Source organism: Nematolebias whitei, chromosome 10, assembly GCF_014905685.2.
Source record: "Nematolebias whitei isolate Nwh7 chromosome 10, NemWhi1, whole genome shotgun sequence".
NCBI lineage: Eukaryota > Metazoa > Chordata > Actinopteri > Cyprinodontiformes > Rivulidae > Nematolebias > Nematolebias whitei.
The window spans coordinates 26827117-26849048 of record NC_056507.1 but is presented as its reverse complement, the minus strand read 5'-3'; the positions used below and the strand labels follow the sequence as shown (position 1 = coordinate 26849048).

Genomic DNA, 21932 nt, shown 5'->3' with positions numbered 1-21932 from the left:
ATATATATATATATATATATATATATATATATATATATAGTCTTCTTCCTTCTTTGAAGGGTTAGGGGTAACAAAACTCAAAAAGCAAAAATAAAAACTAAGTATCGTTTTTGTAATTCTGCAAGTTGAATCAAAGACATGTCAGCTAGATTTCTTTTTTGATTCTTGATGTACTCGGATTATCGTATCTTGGATGACTGGAAATCTACACCAGCACAGTGTTGTATTTGATTTTGCTTCCTAACTCAGACAACTGCTTGAGATTTCTGCACTTATCCAAACTGAATTTAGTCACCTCAGGCACACAGGCAATCATTTATGTCAGAACCTGTTTGTGATGTTGAGCGTATTCCTCTCACTGATTTTCCAAACCAATGAGTCAAACCTTTGTGTTTCTGCATGATTTGTGTAACACAGATGTTTTTCAAATGATCTGTATCTGTCTTCTGCACCTCCATTCTTCTCAGAACATGGATTACAGTTTGATTATAAATATTTATTATCTAGGGGAAACAAAAAAAGGGAAAACATTATTTTCTGTGAAACAGCAGTGTGAAACATTAATTAGACCAGAAGAAATGTGTGTTCAGGGCTGAAAAGCAGTGGCTGTATTAAGTGTAACCAGAAATAAGCCAACAGATGTCTGTTGTGCATTTTGTATTTGTTCACAGATTGAAATTTTATAGAACACTAATCAAATGTTGGGCATACTTGAACTCAAATGATGTCGACCTCCTTGCACACATTTTATCTACTGTAGGGATGCAAATCTTCTGCCCTTCAACCATGTTATTTTCATAGTGTGCACCCTGAATCACCCAAGAGCCATAAACTCTGCTGACAGCTCTATCTGTGCACCTCCCCTTGCACTTTTACTTTGCTGACTAAGGAGGTGCTCCTCTTATGGGTCGTGAGAATTTCAGCTCCTAACAGCTCATCTATCTAGAGCAAAGCAGCAGCAGCACAGTGGAGGAAGGCTGATGAAAGCAACGAGACACACATTTATGCTAATGGCGCTACTGCATTATTCTAGTGAACTTTTTGCATTTGCTGTGTGCAGTATACAGTGTTATTTAGCTTTTGTTTAAAAACATACACATACACTGTATATAGGCTTTTGAGTTTGGAGACTTTCAGTAAGACCCATTGAGGGATCTGCCCATTTCCTGTATGCTGACTGATGTTGCTTCCAGAGCTGCATGACCGAGTTGATGCTGGAAAGACGGGGAGAAAAAGAGATCGCAGCAAAACGTGCAGCCTCCTACGCCACCCAACTCCCAGTTACGCCAGAACACATGCCACCCTGCGCAGCCAAGCAATGCCATTCAAGCTTCCCCCCGGGCAAACAAAGACCCCTTTCAGACCCGTCCCTACTGTGATCATACAGAGCAGCAGCAATCTGTTCCTCTTGGCTGCTCGCTGTGAAGTGACCTCGGCTTATTTTTGCTCAACCAGGCAGACTGGTTGCACTTTTTGATTTTCCTGCTTGGACCTGTCTATCATGAAAAGGCCAAGAGGGCAATTATTAACCATCTACTCAGCTCTGTTTGGCAGTAGAATTGAGTATTCAGTGTGAACGATTGATCTGAGAGGCAGGGGCTCACAGACTGTGACCTTTAGGATAAAATAATATATGGTATCGGCCACCTCTATTTATGCTATAAACTGAAACCCTTACAGAAAATTGCACACATTACGAGATCTTGACCCGATTTGCTAGCACTTAGAGTTTGTGTTAGGAATGACTCTCAGCTACTACCACACTGAGTTTTTCAGTATCTAAAAATATGACTGGGTTATAGCTTGTTTGTTTGTTTGTTTCTCTTTTAAGATTGGTTAACTGTGGTGGCCACCCTAACTTCAGATTGACTCCAAAAGGTAACCCACTTTAGATGTACATCCAGTGATTATTTTCTGAGTTTTAACAACATTTATGCAGTAGTTCAAGAGATAAGTTGTTAAACAAATGGGGATAATTCCAAATAGTCCTTATCAAAGTTTTAGGCAAAGATCCTGCACAATGTATAGCTATCAATGTTTGTGTTGTGGGTGACTCTCAGCTACTACCACACCAAATTTTACCTCAAAATCTGTCAAATTGACTGAGTTATAGCCATTAATATGTTTGCAAAGGTCGATTCACTATGGCGGCCATTTTGAATTAAGTTAACTCCAAAGTTAATTATTTGTAGATATAGTCAGAGTCAGAGATTCTTTAATGTGGTGGAGCGAAATTATGTACACAGGGTCCCAGTTACATCCAACAATAAAAGTGTAAAAGAAAAACAATGATAACATTATAAGATATGAACTAAGAAAAACATCAACTAAAATACACTAGGCACTAATAGCGTAAAAACATTACATCGAACAGCAGCACGAACATGAGCATGAGTCTGTGTGAGCAGATGAGCACACATGAACACATCAACATGAAACAGATCAGCAGCAACATGAAACAGATCAGCAGAACATGATGTGATTTTTCACAGTGATTATCCTGATTAGAGATTCATGAGTCTTAACAGCCTCAGGGTAGAAGCTGTTCCTCAGTCTAGTGGTTCTACACTTAATGCTATTTAACCTCCTTCCTGAGGGGAGCAGGGCAAAAAGTATGTGTGCTGGGTGAGTGGGGTCCTTCATGATGCAGGTTGCCCTTTTCCTGCATCTAGAGGTGTAGATGTCTGTGATGGTGGGGAGGCTGACTCCGACAGATTTCTGTGCAGCCTTCACCACTCTCTGCGAAGCTTTTTTTTTTGCAGCTGTGCAGCCTCCATGCTACATGTTGATGCTGGAGCACAGGATGCTCTCCACTGCACACCTGTAGAAGGAGGTGAGGACTGAGATTCCCAGTCCAGCTCGTCTCAGTCGCCTGAGGAAGTAGAGTCTCTGATGAGCTTTCTTGATCAGGCTGGTGGTGTTGTTGCTCCAGCTGAGGTTGTCATTCATGTGTACACCCAAGTACTTGTAGCTGGAGACCACTTCCACCGCAGATCCTCTTATGTTCAGGGGGGTGTAGGTGTTTTTGTTCCTTCTAAAGTCCACGACCATCTCCTTTGTCTTCTTCACATTGATGTGAAGGTTATTCTCTTTACACCAGCTCTCCAAGTGTTCCACCTCCTCCCTGTAGCTGGACTCATCATTGTTTGTGATGCATCCCACCACCGCTGTATCATCTGAAAACTTTACATTATGACAGCCTGGATGAGTAGCTGCACAATATATACATTCATTGATTACTCATTGCGAGTTTTATAAAAATGTGTCTACTCATTTATGAAATATTTGGTTAACACCTCAGAAAAACACAATTACTTTATCATCCACCTTTCATCCTGTAGATTTTTATATTCAAATTACACAGTGGGGACCACTCAGAGCCTTCTACACCTTCAGAATGTATTTTTTTCTGTTCTTTCTGTTTTTTTTTTTTTGTTTTTTTAAAGCTTGCTAATTTCACTTGTTTTCTGTAAACTACTTTGCAGTTGAGCAATAATTTTTTTTATTCTTGAAATTATTCAATTAGATAATTATAAATTTGCATCTCCAGGCAGAAACATGTTTGAAGGTTCGTCATCAATAGTTAGGACTTCATTGTCAGGAGAGAAGGCAGAGCTCTGTCAGAAACTCTGCAGGATGAGTTTGTTTAATAACTGATTGGAAAATAACCGATGACAATGTTGCTATAAAGTGGGTGGGACCAAAGCATGCAGAGGTACGCCTTCAGGAATCCCCTGCAGGTCATCCTGTTAATGTTAGATATTAATGTTCAAAGCAGTTGTGGCAAACATGAACAGTGTGGTAGCTCGTTAGCATCGCCTTTTTCAATTCGATCTTTCACAGAGAACAAGGTTTTGGTCCCAAAAGGAAGACCAACTCCATCAGTGGAACTGACAGAAAATAAAATATGGGGAAAGACGTTTCAAAATGGACCGAACACAACTCCTGAATATGCATTGATTTTTTTTTCTAGTCCCTTTTTATTAGTTTTCAGCTGGCTGAAAAAAAATGTGTTGTTGGAGCTGCCTGCTTTATTTCGTTATGGAGAAATCATCATCAAAGCTGGATGTGTTCATCTGATGCAGTCAGTTAAAAAGTTTCTGGAGTGTTAGGGTTAGGGTTAGTGGACTGTCAACTGGATTAGTGGTGTCACAACCAGATTCAAGCTCATTATAACGTCAGGAAATCAAATATTGAACGTCTTTAAGTGTCCTGACAGATGACCTGACTGAAAATTGTTGGATTGTATACCTGGATTATTGAGCATGGACTTTGTTGTTTTTGAACCAGTTTGACATGACTGTCGACAAGGGAGAGGGCCAGCACCGGAGGAGGGGGGCGTGACAAAGACACCATCTTAGCACCAACATAACTGGTTTGTTCCACTTTGGAGTAAGCTGTTGGGGGAAGAATCAGTTTTGTGTTGTGTGTTTCCTTGACTGATGAAGCCTTCTGGATGGAAGGTGAAACGTTTCAACACAAACAAAAAAGAAACTGACTAGATGACCTGATTGAAAATTGTTGGGTCTTTAAGTGTTAGTGTTTTTTTTGGGAAAGCAGCACGACATGATGAGGTAAAAAAAATAAGCACTTCTATGTATTGTTTTTTTTTTAGACTATGTGAAGATTTGTGATGCATTCAATTGCAATCTGTAAATTAACAAAATCTAGACTGAAATTATAGCGTAGTTGCTCTAAAAAATTAAGTTTAAGTGCCCAGTTTAGCTTCATATAGATATTTTTTTATATTGTGGTTGTATTTTGGTTTCATTACATTATGTAATTGTACAGAAACTGATCAGTTTTAATCAGAAATATTAAAATTACATGTCGTTAAATGCAAGAGGCTGGGTGAGCCACAGGAGCTGCTGGGTAGTCTTGGGACAGAAATGGGTGGACTTCTTTGGGTTGTGTGTTCAGATAGGTTGTTCATGTTGCTTCTTCACAATATAAGTACAGTCCATTTCTTCTGGTTAGTGCTGGGTTGACATTTATGTTCAGGCTGTTGTTAGAAAAAGCAATGATACTGTCAGATGTTGTACCTGATTTATAAAAAGGGGGAAAGTGCTTCCTGTTTTGCGAGGTTCAGATTTGTGAAAGTAAAGTGATGTATTGTAATCAGAATGCAACTCCGTAGTGCTTCCAAAGTTAGTGTAAGGCAGGTTGCAACAATATATCATCCAAGCTGAAGACCCAGCTCTTATAGTCTGTTTGCCACTTAATGTACGTTATTTGTATATAACCAGAACAATTCAATGAAAGTGAAATTCTGCGGGTGCTCAAACTGCATTTTTACTGACAAATCTTGTTGTGTAGGGAAACAGCAGTAAACCTTCCTAACACATGTAGTACCACATCCACATCCTGCAGTCTGAAGTTTTTGATGAGATGCCTCCATTACCAAGAAAGTAGGACATGAAGATTTTCTGTGGATAATGTTTGCCCAAAACTCACCTTACTGCTGATGGGTTGAGATGCTCAAGGCCAAAATGCTTTTTGTTATGATGACAAGGTTCACAGTAGACATAAAAATGGACCAGCATGCACCTGCACTTCCATTAGCCCGCTGGCAAGATGTTTTTTTTCATTTTTTTTATCATGCCTGTCAACAGACTCTTTCTTCTTTTCTTCCTGCAGCATCAAACCCTTGGCCTCAATCCATCATGTCCTGCTCTAGTCACAATATTCAGAAAGCTTTAACCTACAAAATGAAAAGTTTCCATCCCAATAAATATTTTACAGTTGTCAGTGGGGTTAGTGTTAGTAATAGGATGAAATCATGAGTTTCATGATGAAACGTCTGGCACAATTTCAGGAAGCATTACTCCTAATGTGAACAATAATCTAAAGCTGATTTGTTTCAGGTCTCTTTGCAAAAGTATTATCTTGTCAATTTTAACAATTCCTTTCAGTCTGTACAAACTTTCACTAATCTGTGAGCTTTTAGACGAGATAACAAATTTGGGTATTTTATCTTTTCATTTACATGAACCAACTTTTCCTGTAGTTCTGACATTTTGGATTGAGTTGGATGTTTTATTTGGGAACACAAAAAAAACAATTTTTCAGTCACAGAAAAAAGCCTACTTCTCCCGCTGGCCTTACTTTTCTACGGGTAAGACCTTTTTTAAAGCTATTTTCACATACGTTTCTAAAGTAGTTGCTATCTTAATTATAATGTGAAGATGTTAATGCTGAGAATAAAATTAAACTAATTTAAAAAAGAGAGTTTTCTACAGTTATTACTTTCATTTTGTGTTCTTGTTTTTTAAATTCAGAATGTCATCACATTATCACTGCCAAATTGCTGTTTATACAATACTTTTTAGCACTGAGGTTGTATTAAAGTATTTTATAATTATGTTCACTCTAGAGTGTATTTTAAATTGTACTCTTTTTTTAAATCTGTCAGTTGCAGATTGCCTCAGAAAGCATTATTTGGTGTATGTGCAGCACCATGCAGAGTAACTGAGCTGAACCAAACCACCGTGAACAGCAGCTGAACTGTGACAGAACCTGAACTAAGAGGATGTTTGCTTCCAACATGATTGTTACAGATGTGCTCTATGGTGGTCGACTCATTTTAAATATAGAATACACTACGACAAGGCTCATAATAATTATAATGTTGAACATAAAGCAACTGGTTTGGGTCAACAAAAGCAGCAATTATTTTAATATGTTTTTACCACTTCCTTTGCACACAATGAAGTATTCGATTTTTTGTTTCTTTTGTATAAACATGTTATTGAGTTATTTTTGCATTTAATCATTTTTAAATGAAGTTAGAAAATTGTGTTAAATGTTTAAAGAAAAAAATTCTAGTCTTGTTAATCACTCAAAGCTCTTAACACTACAAGACAAGCACACATTTACACAAATTCATGCAGCCTTTTAACATATTACTTTGCTTTTTGCTCACATAGACGCCCAGGGGTGGGTAATGTGTGTTCAATTTCAGGGCTAAGAAGTGTTTTTCATGTGGAGTGGTGAAACCACTAGTTTTTTAAACGGGGAATTGGAGGGACTGTTTTCATTTGTGTATGCTCATAAAACACGTATGCACTGAGATACCTTTATTGTACGGAATGAAAATAGTTGCATATAGATACAATACCATCAACTTATTCAAAGCTTGCGAATACATATGAGCATAAAATTCTACCAAATACAAATTATTGCACATTTCTTTTCGTTTTCAGTTCAAATTGATTTTTTGTCTTTTTTGGTCCAATAATAGCACATTGATTCTTAATGAGCACTGCTTCACTTAAAATGCAACTATGTTAAATTCTCTAATTTCCTCCTAATATATGGCAATTTTAAACTAAAGGCATAGAATTCCTTAAAGGAATGCCTATCGCCGACATCATTTTATGCCAAGGTTTAAACTAAGCTGATCTTCGAATGGGAAAATAAAGAGTTACTTTGGTCAAATCTTGAAAATGATATTTTTCACCATCTCATGCAACATTGTAAGATTTTATTTGATGTGTTACAGCTCAGAGTATGTGTTGTGGATCAGTCTCGCCTACAGCCACACCAAACTTTAGCTCAGTGTTTGCAAAACGGATTGATTTATAGGCATCTTTGTGGTGTCCAAAGATGATTGACTGTAGCAGCCATCTTTAATTGGGTAGATAAATCAGATGTAGACGTACACCCAATGACTACTTTCTGAAAGTTTCAATAAATTCATCCAGTGGGTTATGAGATATTTTGCTAACAAACAGAGTTGACTCTTATCGGTAATGGCAAAGTTTTAAAAGCAGGTCTTTTTGTAATCAGTTAGTGTTAGGAGTGTGTGTTGAGCATGACTGTCTACACCAAATCTTAGCTCTATATCTTTAATATCGGCCGAGTCGTTGCCATTTTATATTCGCTAAGGTTTAATTTGTTGCTGCAAAGAAGAAAAAGTCTTCCTCTGTAAGATTTTGTTATTTCACCTACTGTAGCTATTTAGAGTTGTTTTTTTTAACTCATCTTTCTTTGTGACGTGTACGCTAATCAATACATTATGTAAGCTGAGTGGGAGAGAGCTGAGGACACATGGAAGACTCTGCTACTTTGAAAGGCTTCGTGCTATCTTTACATTGGACGTGTTTTTGTGAGAAGTTGCCTACCTTCATTCAAACCAAGCTCAGCATCAAGAGATGCTGCTCGTGGCTCCCACTGTTGCTATGAAACGGTCAAAACGTGTTTGAAGCGCAGGACCGTTTTGATCAAATTTTTAATATTTTTAATGCCGTGGCTGATGTGTGCCGAAATTATGCTAAACCCTCCGCTAAGAGTGAGCTCTGTTGAGCTTCTTCTCTTTTCAAAGCTGTGAATAGAAGGAGCTTTAAAGTTCTGAAAACTTTATCTTTCACTGTCGGCTGCCGTTTGATTATGGCAATAATTTCACCATTTCAAGAGCAGGGAGAGAAAGGGCCATATTGTTACTTTGGTTTGGTGTTTTATGGTCTGAATGAATGCTATGTGATTGATAGTCGTGAAAAATGTCAAATGCGTTTACTGTAATCTAGCAGAAGCATTTAGTTATTGGTGTTAATGCGTGACAGCTTTATTATTGCTGTCTGTGTGTGTCTGTACACATGTCTGTTACCCAAACATCTCACAAACTAAAGAACAACAACAAAAAAATCTCACAAAGTAATCTTTATTATTATATTATCACCTTAGACTCATTAACTTTTCACTTCAACCCCATTTAAGCTGCCCGCCACAGCTAATCAATTAAAAAAATGGCTATACTGCAGTAATATATACATAAACGGAGCTAAGATTCAGTGTGGTTGTAGTTGAGAGTCATCCACAACACATACTCTGAGCACTAACAGATCACATAGGAGCTTTGTTTAAAACTTTGGACTTATTTCTTCTAGTCAACCATGCCCATTTGTTGGCTAAATATCTCAAACTAGTGGTAATGATCTTTGGACGTGTATCTAGAACTGATTATCTTTTAATGTCAACCCAATATAAAATGGCTGCAACAACCAGTTACTTTCAGAAAATACAATGACATAAATTTTAACAAATATTGGACAAAAATTGTGTGTTGTATTAGCGGAGCGTCATTCCCAATGCAAACTCTTGAGTGTTAACAGATTACAAAGCTTCTCTTGACATGCTGGTGATCTCATAGTTATTGCCAAGATTTGATCAAAAAGACTAAAACCTTGTCATTTTTCAAGACCAACAATATGCATTCCTTTAAGAAAATGTCAGGTAATAAATGCTGGATTTCAAATGTTTCACCTCTAGTTATTGTGGATTATGAAATACACCATCTCTGCCCTAAGGAGAACAAGCGAAGCTGCATGGAGCTGGAACTGAAAGGCGGCCAAAAGAGTTCTCAGAGCTGTCTTTGAAGGGCTATTTTTTCCTCGCCTTCTGGAGTTTTGTCCTAAGAGCCATTTTTATATTAGCTGTACAGTCAGATTGTTCTCAAAACATTAGGTTTTAATTAGCCACACAGACCAATTATGGTACATTGTTCATCAGTTTCCCTGTGGATTACATGACACAATGACACAGGCTGGGACCCACAAACCTTTTTTTTCATTCAACCTTTATTTAGACAGGTAAATCCGGGTGCTGTATACAGCACCTCAGACTGAGGAAGTCTCTTGGATGAAAGACGAAACGTTTCTTTTGCTTTGTTTTTTTTTTGTTTGTTTGTTTTTCTTGTTTTTTGAATGTCCAGAGGACCAGATTGAACTTTTTTTGGATATGCTCTTTAAGAGTTGGACAGACCATATTTTTCGCCCTATAAGTTGTGTTTTTTTTTTGCAAAATTTGCACGCCCTGCTATTTATAGGCTGAAGTGATATATTTATGGATTTTTTTTCCCATATTTATAAACCATTTTTTGTCTGAGATATATGACCGTTTTCATTCATTCTGACCGACAATTTTGAACACTGCCATTTTCAGCCACTAGATGGCAGCAGAGTAGTAAGGCATGCCGTTGTATCATGTAATAGGTAAAAGTGGCTATTAATGACAAATTCAAAAAAGTTTGACAAAAACAACTGAACTTTATTAGTTTACTTTATAATTTATTGTTTTTGTCTTGAACTTTTTTGAATTTACCATGTCCTGGATGATTGAAAATCTTCACCAGCTATTAATGATACAATCGGCTTATCATAGCTGCCACCTTCGTTCTGCTCGCTGCTTGGAGCAACCATCAAATCAGCTTCATTTCGCTGCACTGCCCCAGCAAAATGCAGCTAATTTGACCATTAAAATGCATTTATTAAGTAAAAGTTTAACAGAGACACACCTTTGCTATAATTTCAAGCAAACAAATAATTTGTTTTATGTGCTTATCTTGTTAAATTTTGAAGAAATGTGCAGCATTCCTTCTTCCTTTTTTCCTCCCTGTCTGCACACTCCCGGCAGCACTGAGGCAGCGAATACTTTTGAAATACAGCTGATTTGACCATTAAAGTCCTTTTATTAATCAAATGTTAGACTGAGACTCACCTTTGCTATAAAGTCGAGCAAACAAATAATTGTTTTTAGGTGTTTATCTTGTTAAATTTCAAAGGAACGCACAGCGACTCATCCCTCTGCGCGTTCCTACTTCCGCGTATTGGTTTTTGAAATACAGCAGATTTGGCTGTCAAAGTACATTTATTAAGCAAAAGTTAGACTGAGAAACATCTTTACTATAATTTTGAGCAAACAATTGTTTTTAAGCATTAATCTTGTTAAATTCTTGTTAAAGACCTCCCACTCGCCATTTGGCAGCCAATCGATTTTTGGCACAACACCAGCCCACATTTCTGGGTTGTCAGCGGTGACGCATAATACATACAACATATATGGCGCAGCAACATATTTATGGATTTTTCCACTTTTTTAGACATTTGGACAAATGCGACTTGTAGGGCAGAAAATACGGTATCTCTTCTTCAGTTTTGTTTTTTAACCCGTTTTCTTTTTTAATCTCTTTTGAAGAACTATTCAGGGCAGCTGTGGCTGAGTGGTTAGAGCAATAGTCTTCCAATGCAAAAGTTGGGGGTTCGAATCCACCAGCAGTCACATGCCGGAGTGTCCCTGGGCAAGACACTGAACCCCTCATTGCCTCCAATGTGTGTCCCATCGGTGTATGAATGTGATAAAGCACTGATTAGTCTCTTTAGAATGATTTGTTCAATTAGTTTTGTAGAGATCTAGTAGAGTGCTGTATGAATGGGTAAATGAGGACACAGATTGTAGAGTAAAGCACTTTGAGTATCTGGATCAGATAGAAAGGCGCTATATAAATACAGGCCATTTACCATTTACCATTCATAATGAGACTTTAGCACTTGTCATTGTTTGAGATGAACAAACTCATTATGGGAAGGAAATCATTATCACATGCTGTTCTGTGCTCATTATCATTACAGAAACCATTTCCAGCAACACCATCAAGGAATAGGTAATAAAGAAACTTCTCTAAAGTCTTATAAATGACTCCATGTTAAATCTCTAAAATAAGCTGTTGCTTCAAATGTTAAACCAACAAATCCAAAGTACTTTGTAGTTTCCAGCTTGCCCTGATGTTAGGTTGGCAAGTGCCCAACAGTTGAGCTGCAGACAGCAGCAGGCCTTGCCTTCCTGCTGTATAAACCCTTCATGGCTGTCACCCTAAATAATAATACAAAATAATACAAGAATAAAGGGAACAATTCTGCTGACATGGTAAAACTAAAAAGTTGACGTCTGTGCCCCCAGTAAAACTCAGTGCAGTGTTGTTCACTGTTTTTAAAAACCTATTTGTGTCCAATGTAAAAAGTATTTTTTTGAATACGTGACCCCTAAATTGGTGAATGTACATTCTGAAATAAAATATAAAATGGGAATTAAAGTAGACTTGGTGAAGTGTTGTCTTCAGTGTTAACTGGTAGAGTGCCCTCTGGGCACTTACAGTCTGAGTTCAGTTTTATGGGACACTGCAGAGCTTACTGGCATTAAAATGGCCTTTTATTTTCCAGTAGATGAACTGAATGTGTGTGACCAATAAGATAATGCCTCCCATTATGATGGAGTTTCACCGAACTTGACATTAATAGGAGTTTATAGTATTTGAAGGTGATTTTACTCTGATATTTAGAATTTTAGAAGCATGCATTAGTGCTTCAGTTATGACTTACACACATTTCCTATGACTAACCTAACTGCATCTAAAAGCAACCGAGTTGTCAGTTTTGCCCAGAGTCCATGTCCAGCTGTGACTGTGTGATGTACACTCTAGTTTGGTGAATTAGAAAACACGGTGGCTCAGTTGGTAGAGCTGCCGCTTTTCGGTGAGAAGTTTGCCGGATTGAATCCTGGCCCAGGACCTTTTTGGGTGGAGTTTGCATGTTCTCTTTGTGCATAACTGGGTTTTCTCCAGGTACTTCAGTTTCCTCCCACAGACCAAAAACATGCATGTTAGGCTGATTGTGAACTCTAAATTGTCCCTAGGTGTGAGTGTGAGAGTGAATGGTTGTTTGTCTCGTTTGTCTCTATGTGGCTCTGCAATAGACTGGAGACCTGTCCAGGGTGTACCCCGCCTCTCGCACAGTGATGGCTGGATATGGGCACCAGTGACCTCTGCAACCTGAAAAGGATGAAGCAGGTAAAGCTGGAAGAAAATCATCTCAATAATGTTTTAGCAGCTTGACCCTGCCACTATTGGAAAAACGTTTAAAAAAAGTCAATACCGGTACTTGAAAGTTTATGTCTTATAGAAACATTAAGATTAAAACCAGGTCCTCAAATATTAAGAATATTTTTACTGAATTGTTTGCCCTCATTGAACCATACTAGGGCGACCAGTTTCAGGCTTAGGGAGAGGGCGAGGAGCTTCTTTAGGGAGGTCTCAAAAAAGAGTTGTTGCTCCTCTGCAATGATTAGTCAGTTGAGGTGGTTAGGGTATCTTATTAGGATGCCTCTTGCGCCTCTCTGGGATTGTTTGGCACAGCCACTGGAAAGAGACCCTGATGCAAACCCAGAACTTGCTGATAAACCATGAATAGACAGAAGAAAATAAATTGATCATCCTTGGCCATATTTAACCTTATAGATTGAGGTGAAATCAGCAAAGATGTTCTTTTTTTACTGCACAGTTTATTGCTAAGCTTGGATATCCCTCGGGCCATTCATTAGAGCTTTGGCACATGGAAGCAATGGTGGTCTTTTTACGCTTGTGTGCACCGGCTGCCGTTCTCTGGTCAAACAGCTCTTTCCGTTTTCATGGCTGGATTCACCACTAGAAAGGGATCTTTCCCGGGGCTCTGGAGTCAATGGAGAGGGTGAAGTAAATTTTGGTTTGCTACGCTGCCCAGCTTGAGGTATTTAAAACAGCTATTGAGAGCTTATTCTGCTTGATTTTCACTCCAGCATTAACTGGATAAAATGGGGGTTTTCTCCAATGATACCATTTTAGCATTAATTAGAAAAAAATCTCAACAATCTTTATGTTATACTTTAACAAGTATTAGTTAAAAAAAATGTTCACATTATTTTGACTTACATGGAACTTTTTCTTAAGGTATGAAGGAGCTTTGCTGGGCAGATGTCAAGTCTTGTTTCAGTAGAATCTGCTGGAGCCACCTTCCTAAGTCCTAAGTCCTGTCTTTTATCAACAGAGGACACCATCTCCTCTGTGGTCCACACTGCTCTCACCCAACTAGAGCAGGACTCCTACGTCCGTATGCTCTTTGTGGACTTCACGTCTTCCTTCAATACCATGATCCCCCAGACCCTGATAGACAAACTACTCACACTAAGACTAAGCCCCTCCATATGCAACTGGGTTCTGGACTTCTTAACAAACAGACCACAGTCTGAGAATCCACAATTTCTCCTCATCTACCATAGCCCTCAGCACTGGCTCCCCCAGGGCTGTGTGTTGAGCCTCCTCCTGTTCACTCTACTCACGTATGACTGTGCATCTACCCATCCAGGCTGTCACATTGTAAAGTTTGCAGATGATACAGTGGTGGTTCGATGCATCACAAAAAATGATGAGTCCAGCTACAGGCAGGAGGTGGAACACCTGGAGAGCTGGTGCAAAAAGAACATCAAAGAACATCCTTCACATCAATGTGAAGAAGACAAAGGAGATGGTTGTGGACTTCAGATGGAACAAACACACCTACACCCCCCCCCCCCCAATATAGGAGGATCTATAGTGGGAGTGGTCTCCAGCTACAAGTACTTGGGGGTGCACCTGAACAACAACCTCAGCTGGGGCAACAACACCACCAGCCTGATCAAGAAAGCTCATCAGAGACTCTACTTCCTCAGACGGCTGAGACGAGCTGGTCTGGGAAGCTCAGTCCTCACCTCCTTCTACAGGTGTGCAGTGGAGAGCATCCTGTGCTCCAGCATCAATGTGTGGCATGGAGGCTGCACAGCTGCAGAAAGAAAAGCTTTGCAGAGAGTGGTGAAGGCTGCACAGAAGTCTGTTGGAGTCGGGACTCTCCACCATCACAGACATCTACACCTCTAGATGCAGGAAGAGAGCCACCTGCATCATGAAGGACCCCACTCACCCAGCATGCTCACTTTTTGCCCCGCTCCCCTCAGGAAGGAGGTTGAGTAGAACCACTAGACTGAGAAACAGCTTCTACCCTGAGGCTGTTAAACTCATGAATCTCTAACCAGAATAATCACTGTGAAAAAAAATCACTATAATGCCACTTTGATTGTTGATGTGTCCTGCTGACTATCCATGCTGCTGATCTCATGCTGCTGATTTATTTCATGCTGCTGTGTCCATTCTGCTCACACAGACTCATGTTCATCCTGCTGTTCTTCGGCATATTGTTTTTGTACTATTCGTGCTTAGTGCATTCTTAGTTTAGCATATTTCTTAGTTCATATCTTAGATCTTATTACTTTTTCTTTTACAATTTATACTTTTGTTGGATGTAACTGGGACCCTGAGTACACACATTTGTTCCGTCACATGTACCACTTATGATGAGAATGACAATAAAGAACCTTGACTTGACTAACACCATACTGACCCTAATTTTCCAACTTCTTTATTTCCTCTTTCAGCTTTTAGTATTTCTCAAGCTGTTTCTTCATCTTAATTTTGCTTGAGATTTCCACATGAGCTTTATTTTACTCCCAAGTTATTTATTACATGTCCCTAACTGGTATCTTGTCTCAGACCCTCACTGTTTAGCTGTAGTTTAAGGCTCTTTGACAAGTTGTTGTCGGCTGTTCTGGACAAGGTAGCTTTATTTCACATGAGAGTCGCTGAACGGATGGAGGAGGAGTAAATCTTAGGCCCTGTACACACGTAGCCGGATATCAGGAAAACCGAATAGTTTATCATGCGGTGTGGCCTTTCATCCACACGTGAACTCCGGTTGATGTAACTATAAACGAATAATAACAAAAACTCCGACCAAAGTGGAGATTTGAGAAATCTCCTCTTTCGGGTTTGCGTGTGGACTTTCGGAACCGGAGATATGCGCATTATGTCTGCGACAGATGGTGCAGCGCGGCGCTGACGTCACATGTGCGACAATTGTTTTTGTTTGCCCATTCATTCGGAGGGAAAATGACTGCGTTTAGGGAAGTACTAATTGTAACGCTGGTTCAGGCAATTTTTGCTTGCTTGTTTTTACAAGCACAACTGCTCCAACAGATGGAATTACAAAGGAGAAAAAGCGTTTGGCGTTCAGCTCTTTTACAGCAACTATCCCTACCGATACGGAGGCACAATACCGCCATTCAGCGTCGCCGTCGCCGGTTTTGGATCAGACCTGGACGCACTGCTGGCTGGTGGGAAAACTTTGAGAAGGAAATTGTTCTCCCACAGGAATGGCGTGAGAACTTCAGAATGTCACGGTCGTCATTACTGTCGCTCTCGGAGTTACTCCTTCCTTACATTCAAGGGAAGAGTACTGTAATGCGATCTCCAGTCTGTGTGGTCAAAAAAGTTGCATGCACGCTATATTATTTGGCTGACGAGGGAAGACTGCGTAAAACGGCCAATGCATTTGGCTTATCAAGACAAGTAGTCTCAAACATAATTAGAGAGGTGTGTAAGGCTATAACTGTGTACTTGGGACCATCTTACATAAAAATGCCAACAACAGAGACTGCTGTGCGTGCACTTGTTGAGGGATTTGAGCAGGCTTATGGTCTCCCTCAGTGCCTTGGAGCTGTGGATGGGACTCATGTGGAGATAAAGCAGCCATCAGCTAATTCTACAGAGTACCTAAATAGGAAGGGGAGGTTTTCTCTTAACATACAAGCCACCTGTGATTACAAGTACAGCTTTATTGATGTAGTTGTGAAATGGCCAGGGAGTGTGCATGATGCCAGAGTTTTTGCTAACTCGACAATAAACACAAATCTGAAAAACATGAAGATTCCCCCCTGTCCAAGACAAATTGTGGAGAACGAAGACGCTATACCCATTTACATACTGGGTGACCCTGCATACCCACTTCTACCTTACCTGATGAAAGAATATGCTAACGGAGGAAGCAATGTTCAGGAGCAGTACTTTGGACTTTCGTTGTGCCGAGCTAGAATGGTGATTGAATGTGCATTTGGAAGACTAAAAGCCCGATTTGGAGCCCTGAGGAGAGCCATGGACATCAATATGAATGATCTTCCATTTGTTATATATGCATGTTTTGTGTTGCACAATTTTTGTGAGGCATCAAAAGACACTGTGGATGAAAACAGAATAACTGAAGCTATTCAACATGACAGGAACAATCAACCGGACACACAGCCAGTGGTCAGAGGAGACAGCTTGGCAGCAGAAGGAAAGCGGGTCAGGAGAGTCCTCACTCAGTGTCTGGATCCATAAACACAAAAACCTGTGAACTATTTAGCAGACTGCGTTGTTTTTTCATAAAAAAACGTTATAGTTAGCACCATGTATGTTAGAGAATTTTTAAATTGTTTTGTGCAATGTTATTGCATTTCATTCTATTAATGCATGAAAAGCTACCACCCAGGATTTAGATACATTATATAATAGTTTGTAGCTCATTAGACAGACTTTTAAGTGAAATGATTTTACTTTTCTCTCTTAAAATTGGACCTGTAGTGTATTAAATAGTGCTGCCAATACTTTCTGATGAACATGACTGTATTTGTAACTGATAAATGTCATATTCACAAAAATTCACATAAAGAAACTTGCTTTTAAAATGTTTGTCAATTTATTCAAACGAAAACACTTAACATGTTCTTATTTTGTGTTTCATTTATGAACAGATCAGATTATAACAGATCTACAACAGATAAAGCTTTTTAAACATGGGAGAAAAGCAGCACAGTTACTGTACACTTTTAAATCAGTGATGCCCAAGTCCATAACTTGGGAGCTACCACAGGTACATTTCAGCTGCATTTTCTTCAACAAACCAGTATGAAATAGCTGATTTCAATCATCAGTATGTATTTGATAGTGGTGTTTTGGAGAAATAAATACATCTAAGTAGCAGTAGCTCCCAAGGACTGGACTAGATCACCACTCTTATAAAGATTCACGTAACAAAAATGTAAATAGTTAAAGTATTGTGCAATTGCTACATTTTAAGCTTTTCACAGTATGTATAAAAAGATAGCAAACAGAAAAAAAAAACACTGTCAGAGTAAATAACACTGTGATTAACAACCTGACATGTGTGCAACCTTGTGCAAAAGTGGAACTTGTATATACTTAACTGTACCAGACTTGTTTCGATGTATAAAACAGTACTCTACTGGTCACTAAAAAGGGCCTGACTGAATGAAAATTGGTCAGTGGCTTCAGCAGGTGTGTGGAACACAGCTTCAGTGTTCATAGTGTTTCCTGGTCTTGTGTTTTGACGTGTTCTGTCAGAAGTGGAGTTGTTTGGGTATGGGTAATTTGCTGAGTTTTGGTGGACAGAATGGTGGGCCATTGTGTGCGAATACATCGGACCTCTTGGCTCATATGGCATGTAGTGTGGTGGTTGTGCAGGTGCATGAATGACCTGTTTCAGAAGAGAAAACCCATCAACAATCGATGTGGTAAGTCTTTCCAGTGTATTGGACATTTTTGAATAGTTTTCGGATGCTTTTTGTTCTGATGTCTCAATGATTTCCACCAGTCTCTTTTTCACACGCTGGTCTTCCTCAAGAGCATTCAGCCACTGGGTCTCAGCAGGCAGCTTTCTCCTCAGACGGTCGTGTCTGTGTCCTTTTAGTTTTGCCTTCAAAAGAGAAATGAAAATCATCACAATTAAACATAAAAAAGTAAACCTGGATCATGTTGATGTTGTACTTTTCACATCACTTCTACATAACAATATGTAATAACAGCGTATCCAATGTTTGCTATATGTCTTAAAGTGTATTTTGTACCCACCACCCCATCAAACTAATGAATATGTAGGCCTAACATAATATGAGATGAGTAAGAGCATGATGGTGTCATTTCTTTTTTGCAATAATAATAAAAATAAATCAGCAACCCGTACACAGTAAAATATAAAAAACATCACATTCCAGCCTCCACTACACACCTCAACTCTTGCATAATTTTTAACACACATATTGCCTTAACTGTATTTTTAATAGCAACACAATTCAACAAACCTGTTCCGTGAATTATAGTACATCCAACAGATGAACATTTACAGCAAAAGTACTTTTATTTATGAGGAATGGACAGAAAAATATACGTACATCAAGCAGGTCTCTCCTCTCCTTTGAAGTAGGACCCACACTGCTTTCATTATCAGACCCTGTGTCTGCTACATCCATGGTAGTGGAGGAAGAAGATGTGGATGGTGAGGGTAGGGTCCGAGAATGATCCAGGTCAGCTGTTTCAATACCGGAGGATATGGTAGTACTAGCTGGAGAGCCACCCCAGATTTGTTCGCACAGTTCGAAGTACAGAAGAACCACTCGACCGTGTCCACTCCTGCGTCCTGTATCAACAGCATGGCGATATTTACCTCGGACTGCTTTCATTTTTGTTGTTAAATTCCCGCGCGTGATGTCGGCATGTGAATGGGGAAACTCGTCGGAGGACTCCGTTGGGTAATGCTCTAAAAAAAGCGCTAAAATATCAACATACTTGTTCTGACAGGATTCCCAGTCGACATTTTCCTGAGTTTTATTAACTTTGTACTCCAACACTGTATTTAATAGTAGTTCAACCTCGCGGTCTGTCCACACAAACGAACCTCCAGGCGCCATGATTCAATACTAACAGGAAGTTGTGGTTGCTTTGAAGGGTTGTGATTGGCTGATATACGTTTCACCTTTGCACTACACTGCCTCCTATGGGTTGGGCATATTCTTTACAACGCTCTGTGGTGAACATCACCGGGTTCATGTAGACGATCATTTTCTCTATCCGAACATGTATGTACGGCGATATTTTTTTGCGCGGATATTCGTTTTTTCAAACACCAGGCTACGTGTGTACAGGGCCTCAGGAGATAAAATCTGTGAAGATGCTGCCCTGGGCTTTGTTTCTTCCTGCAGTTCAGCCAACTTTGAAGTGCAAATCGATTGTTCAAAGGTCTCCGAACAGAACAAAGTGGTTATTCTTGACTTATTCTGTGTGTCTTTGGTACTCATCTTGTTTCTTCTGCATATTTTTCTCAATTTAAGCAGGACTTGTTGTCCTGCTCCAACACACCTGACTCAATGAATGGTTGAATTACCTCTTCATGCGTTGAAGAGTGCTGGCAATCACCCATTGATTCAAATCAGGTGCGCTGGAGCCGAGAAACATCTAAAACATGCAGGATAGTGGCTCTCTAGTACAAATTTTAGACACTCCTGATAGTGCATTAGATCTGAGATGTTTTACCGAAGCTAGGAAATCTTACATATGTCACGTACGAGGACAAAAAGGCCTTCACCATCTGTTTCTTTATGGACTTCAGATTCAGAAGGCCAAATGACAATAAAAACTGTAGTCTGGGAGACATTATTCTTCAGTTGAGAAAAAAAGAGCAAAAGCTTTGTGAGGAAGTTGAGGTTTGACAGAAATAAATGAGTTTGAGTAGATTCTTCTGTATCATGAGCCCGTTTTGTTGTATGTTGTATTGCTGCTGCACTATGTGGCTGTATCATGTATGTTACTACCTTACCATCATAATTCAGTTAATCTCAGTGTTACTCACTACATGTGCAATAACCTGTCACACAACCTGTGTAGTTTATGTTACAGTATGTTCAATATACTATACATATCATGTGCATTTAAGCTTATATTAGTACCTGTGAAATACTTATTCATACAAATTCATCCTACTTGCACCGTTACATTCTACCATGTTGTTGTTTACTATATTTATTTTGGACCTTGTAAATATATTTATTTTTCACCTTTTGGTACACTATTTTGTACCCTTATTGCATGATTTAGTATTTCGTAGTTTTTTTGTTGTTTTTTTAGCCAGTCGAATCAGTTCTTCTCATCCTGAACATTTCAATGCATTGTTGACCTTGTATTAACCTGCATATGACAAATAAACATAACATAACATTTTTTGCCAGCAACTGGTAAGAGAGAAGTGCTTTAAGCAACTCTTTGGTTTGTGGTACTTTATACATGAAATAACAGCAGAACTACAGCTTCATTAAGAAACTGCATCAGTTGCAACATAAAAAGGGAACATCTGTATTAAAGTAAAAAATTATCACATAGAAAAAATAGTCAGTGGTCAGAAGGAATTACGAGTCTTTATGATCAACACAGTATCACAGACGAAGAGAATCGGTGTGTTTTTAGTCCATTCATACTCTCATTGTTGGTTTGATTAGTTAAAACCGCTGCTTTGCCTGACAAGGCGGTTGGTTTTAGCAAATCATATGCTGATGAAGCAAAGCAAACCAACTGGTTCATTTGGTATAACAAAAGCTCAGGGAGGCAACAATCTCCATTCTATAGCCTGAGAGGAATTAAATGGTGTCGCTTCTGCGAGTAAGTCCTTGCAGAAAAAAGTCCTTTGAATAATTTATTTAATGGCTTAATGGTTTTAAATGCAATTTATGCATGTAAAACAATAAAAAGCTTGCAGCAATAATTATCCTAGCTTAAAAAAAGAAAGATAATACATGGAGCAGCGCTCAAGGCTGTCATTTATGTATCTCTGAAAAAATCTCTATGTCTACTACAACGCCTGGGAGCTAAACCTCGATGTAGTTATAATAATGCTGAATCTGTTAGTCAAGTGTAAGTTGCCAAAACTTTAAAGATTGCAGCCATTTTGACCAAACCGTTATCGTTATGGCTACACATCCAGTGAAAAATGTCTGAGTTTTATTAAAATCTCTCCGCTAGTTCATTAGATATTTTATAACAGAAAAACACAAACACAGTTGCATGATCGCCATTCATTTCTTGGCAATGAGCGATTGTAACGAGTGAGTCTAAGCTAGACACGCTGACTCGTGTTTAGTGCATCTATTTATAATGTGTTAGAGAAAACTGAATTATAGCCATCACCTTTGAAAAATGCTCCCTACTCTATAAAATAACAAGTTTTTATGCTAATCTTAAATATGGCATCTACTGTGCAGCTCATTTTATTTTGCTGGTATTTGTCACATGTTTTAGTTAATGCTGTGCACTGAGGGAACTAAGACCCTAAAAACACATGTAGTCGGTTCAAGAAAATAAAAAGCTTCTAACAGACAAATCCAGACATTAGATGATTTGCTTTTGGTGCCGAGTGCTAAAAATCCCGCTTTGCAGAGTCGTCTGAAGGGGATCTATTAAGTTTTTAAAACAATGAGCAGAAAGATCTGACAGAAAAGCTATTAGGGTGAAGCTATCACTGAAATCCACGAGTGGTGGGCTGGATGACTCAGAAACATTCATCTCTCAGCGCCTGCAAAGAAGAGTCATTTAGGAACAGATGTCACAAACACCTCTGCATGAAATATGCAACTACAGTCGCTTTTCACATCGTCGTAGT

The 21932-nt window shown here is 39.0% G+C and overlaps 2 protein-coding genes across 2 annotated transcripts in view; one reads left to right on the top strand and one right to left on the bottom strand.

Annotated features, from left to right (window-relative positions):
- Nucleotides 1–21932, top strand: part of LOC119416292 (FERM domain-containing protein 5) — a 74434-nt gene that overhangs the window by 24922 nt on the left and 27580 nt on the right. The window lies entirely within an intron of this gene.
- LOC119416291 lies at nt 17226–19128 on the bottom strand. The gene is made up of 2 exons (XM_037683517.1): nt 18679–19128; nt 17226–18203 (listed from the first exon to the last, which is right to left on the bottom strand). Exons 1-2 carry the CDS (start codon nt 18964–18966, stop codon nt 17730–17732), a joined length of 762 nt encoding a protein of 253 aa, XP_037539445.1. The 5' UTR covers nt 18967–19128; the 3' UTR covers nt 17226–17729.

Excerpts from the sequence above, each read along its gene's own strand:
- LOC119416291 (XM_037683517.1), bottom strand. The coding sequence starts at position 18,966 with ATGAAAGCAGTCCGAGGTAAATATCGCCATGCTGTTGATACAGGACGC. Across the intron at positions 18,204-18,678 it reads AGAGGAGAGACCTGCTTGAT|GCAAAACTAAAAGGACACAG; the intron begins GTACGTATATTT and ends TCTCTTTTGAAG.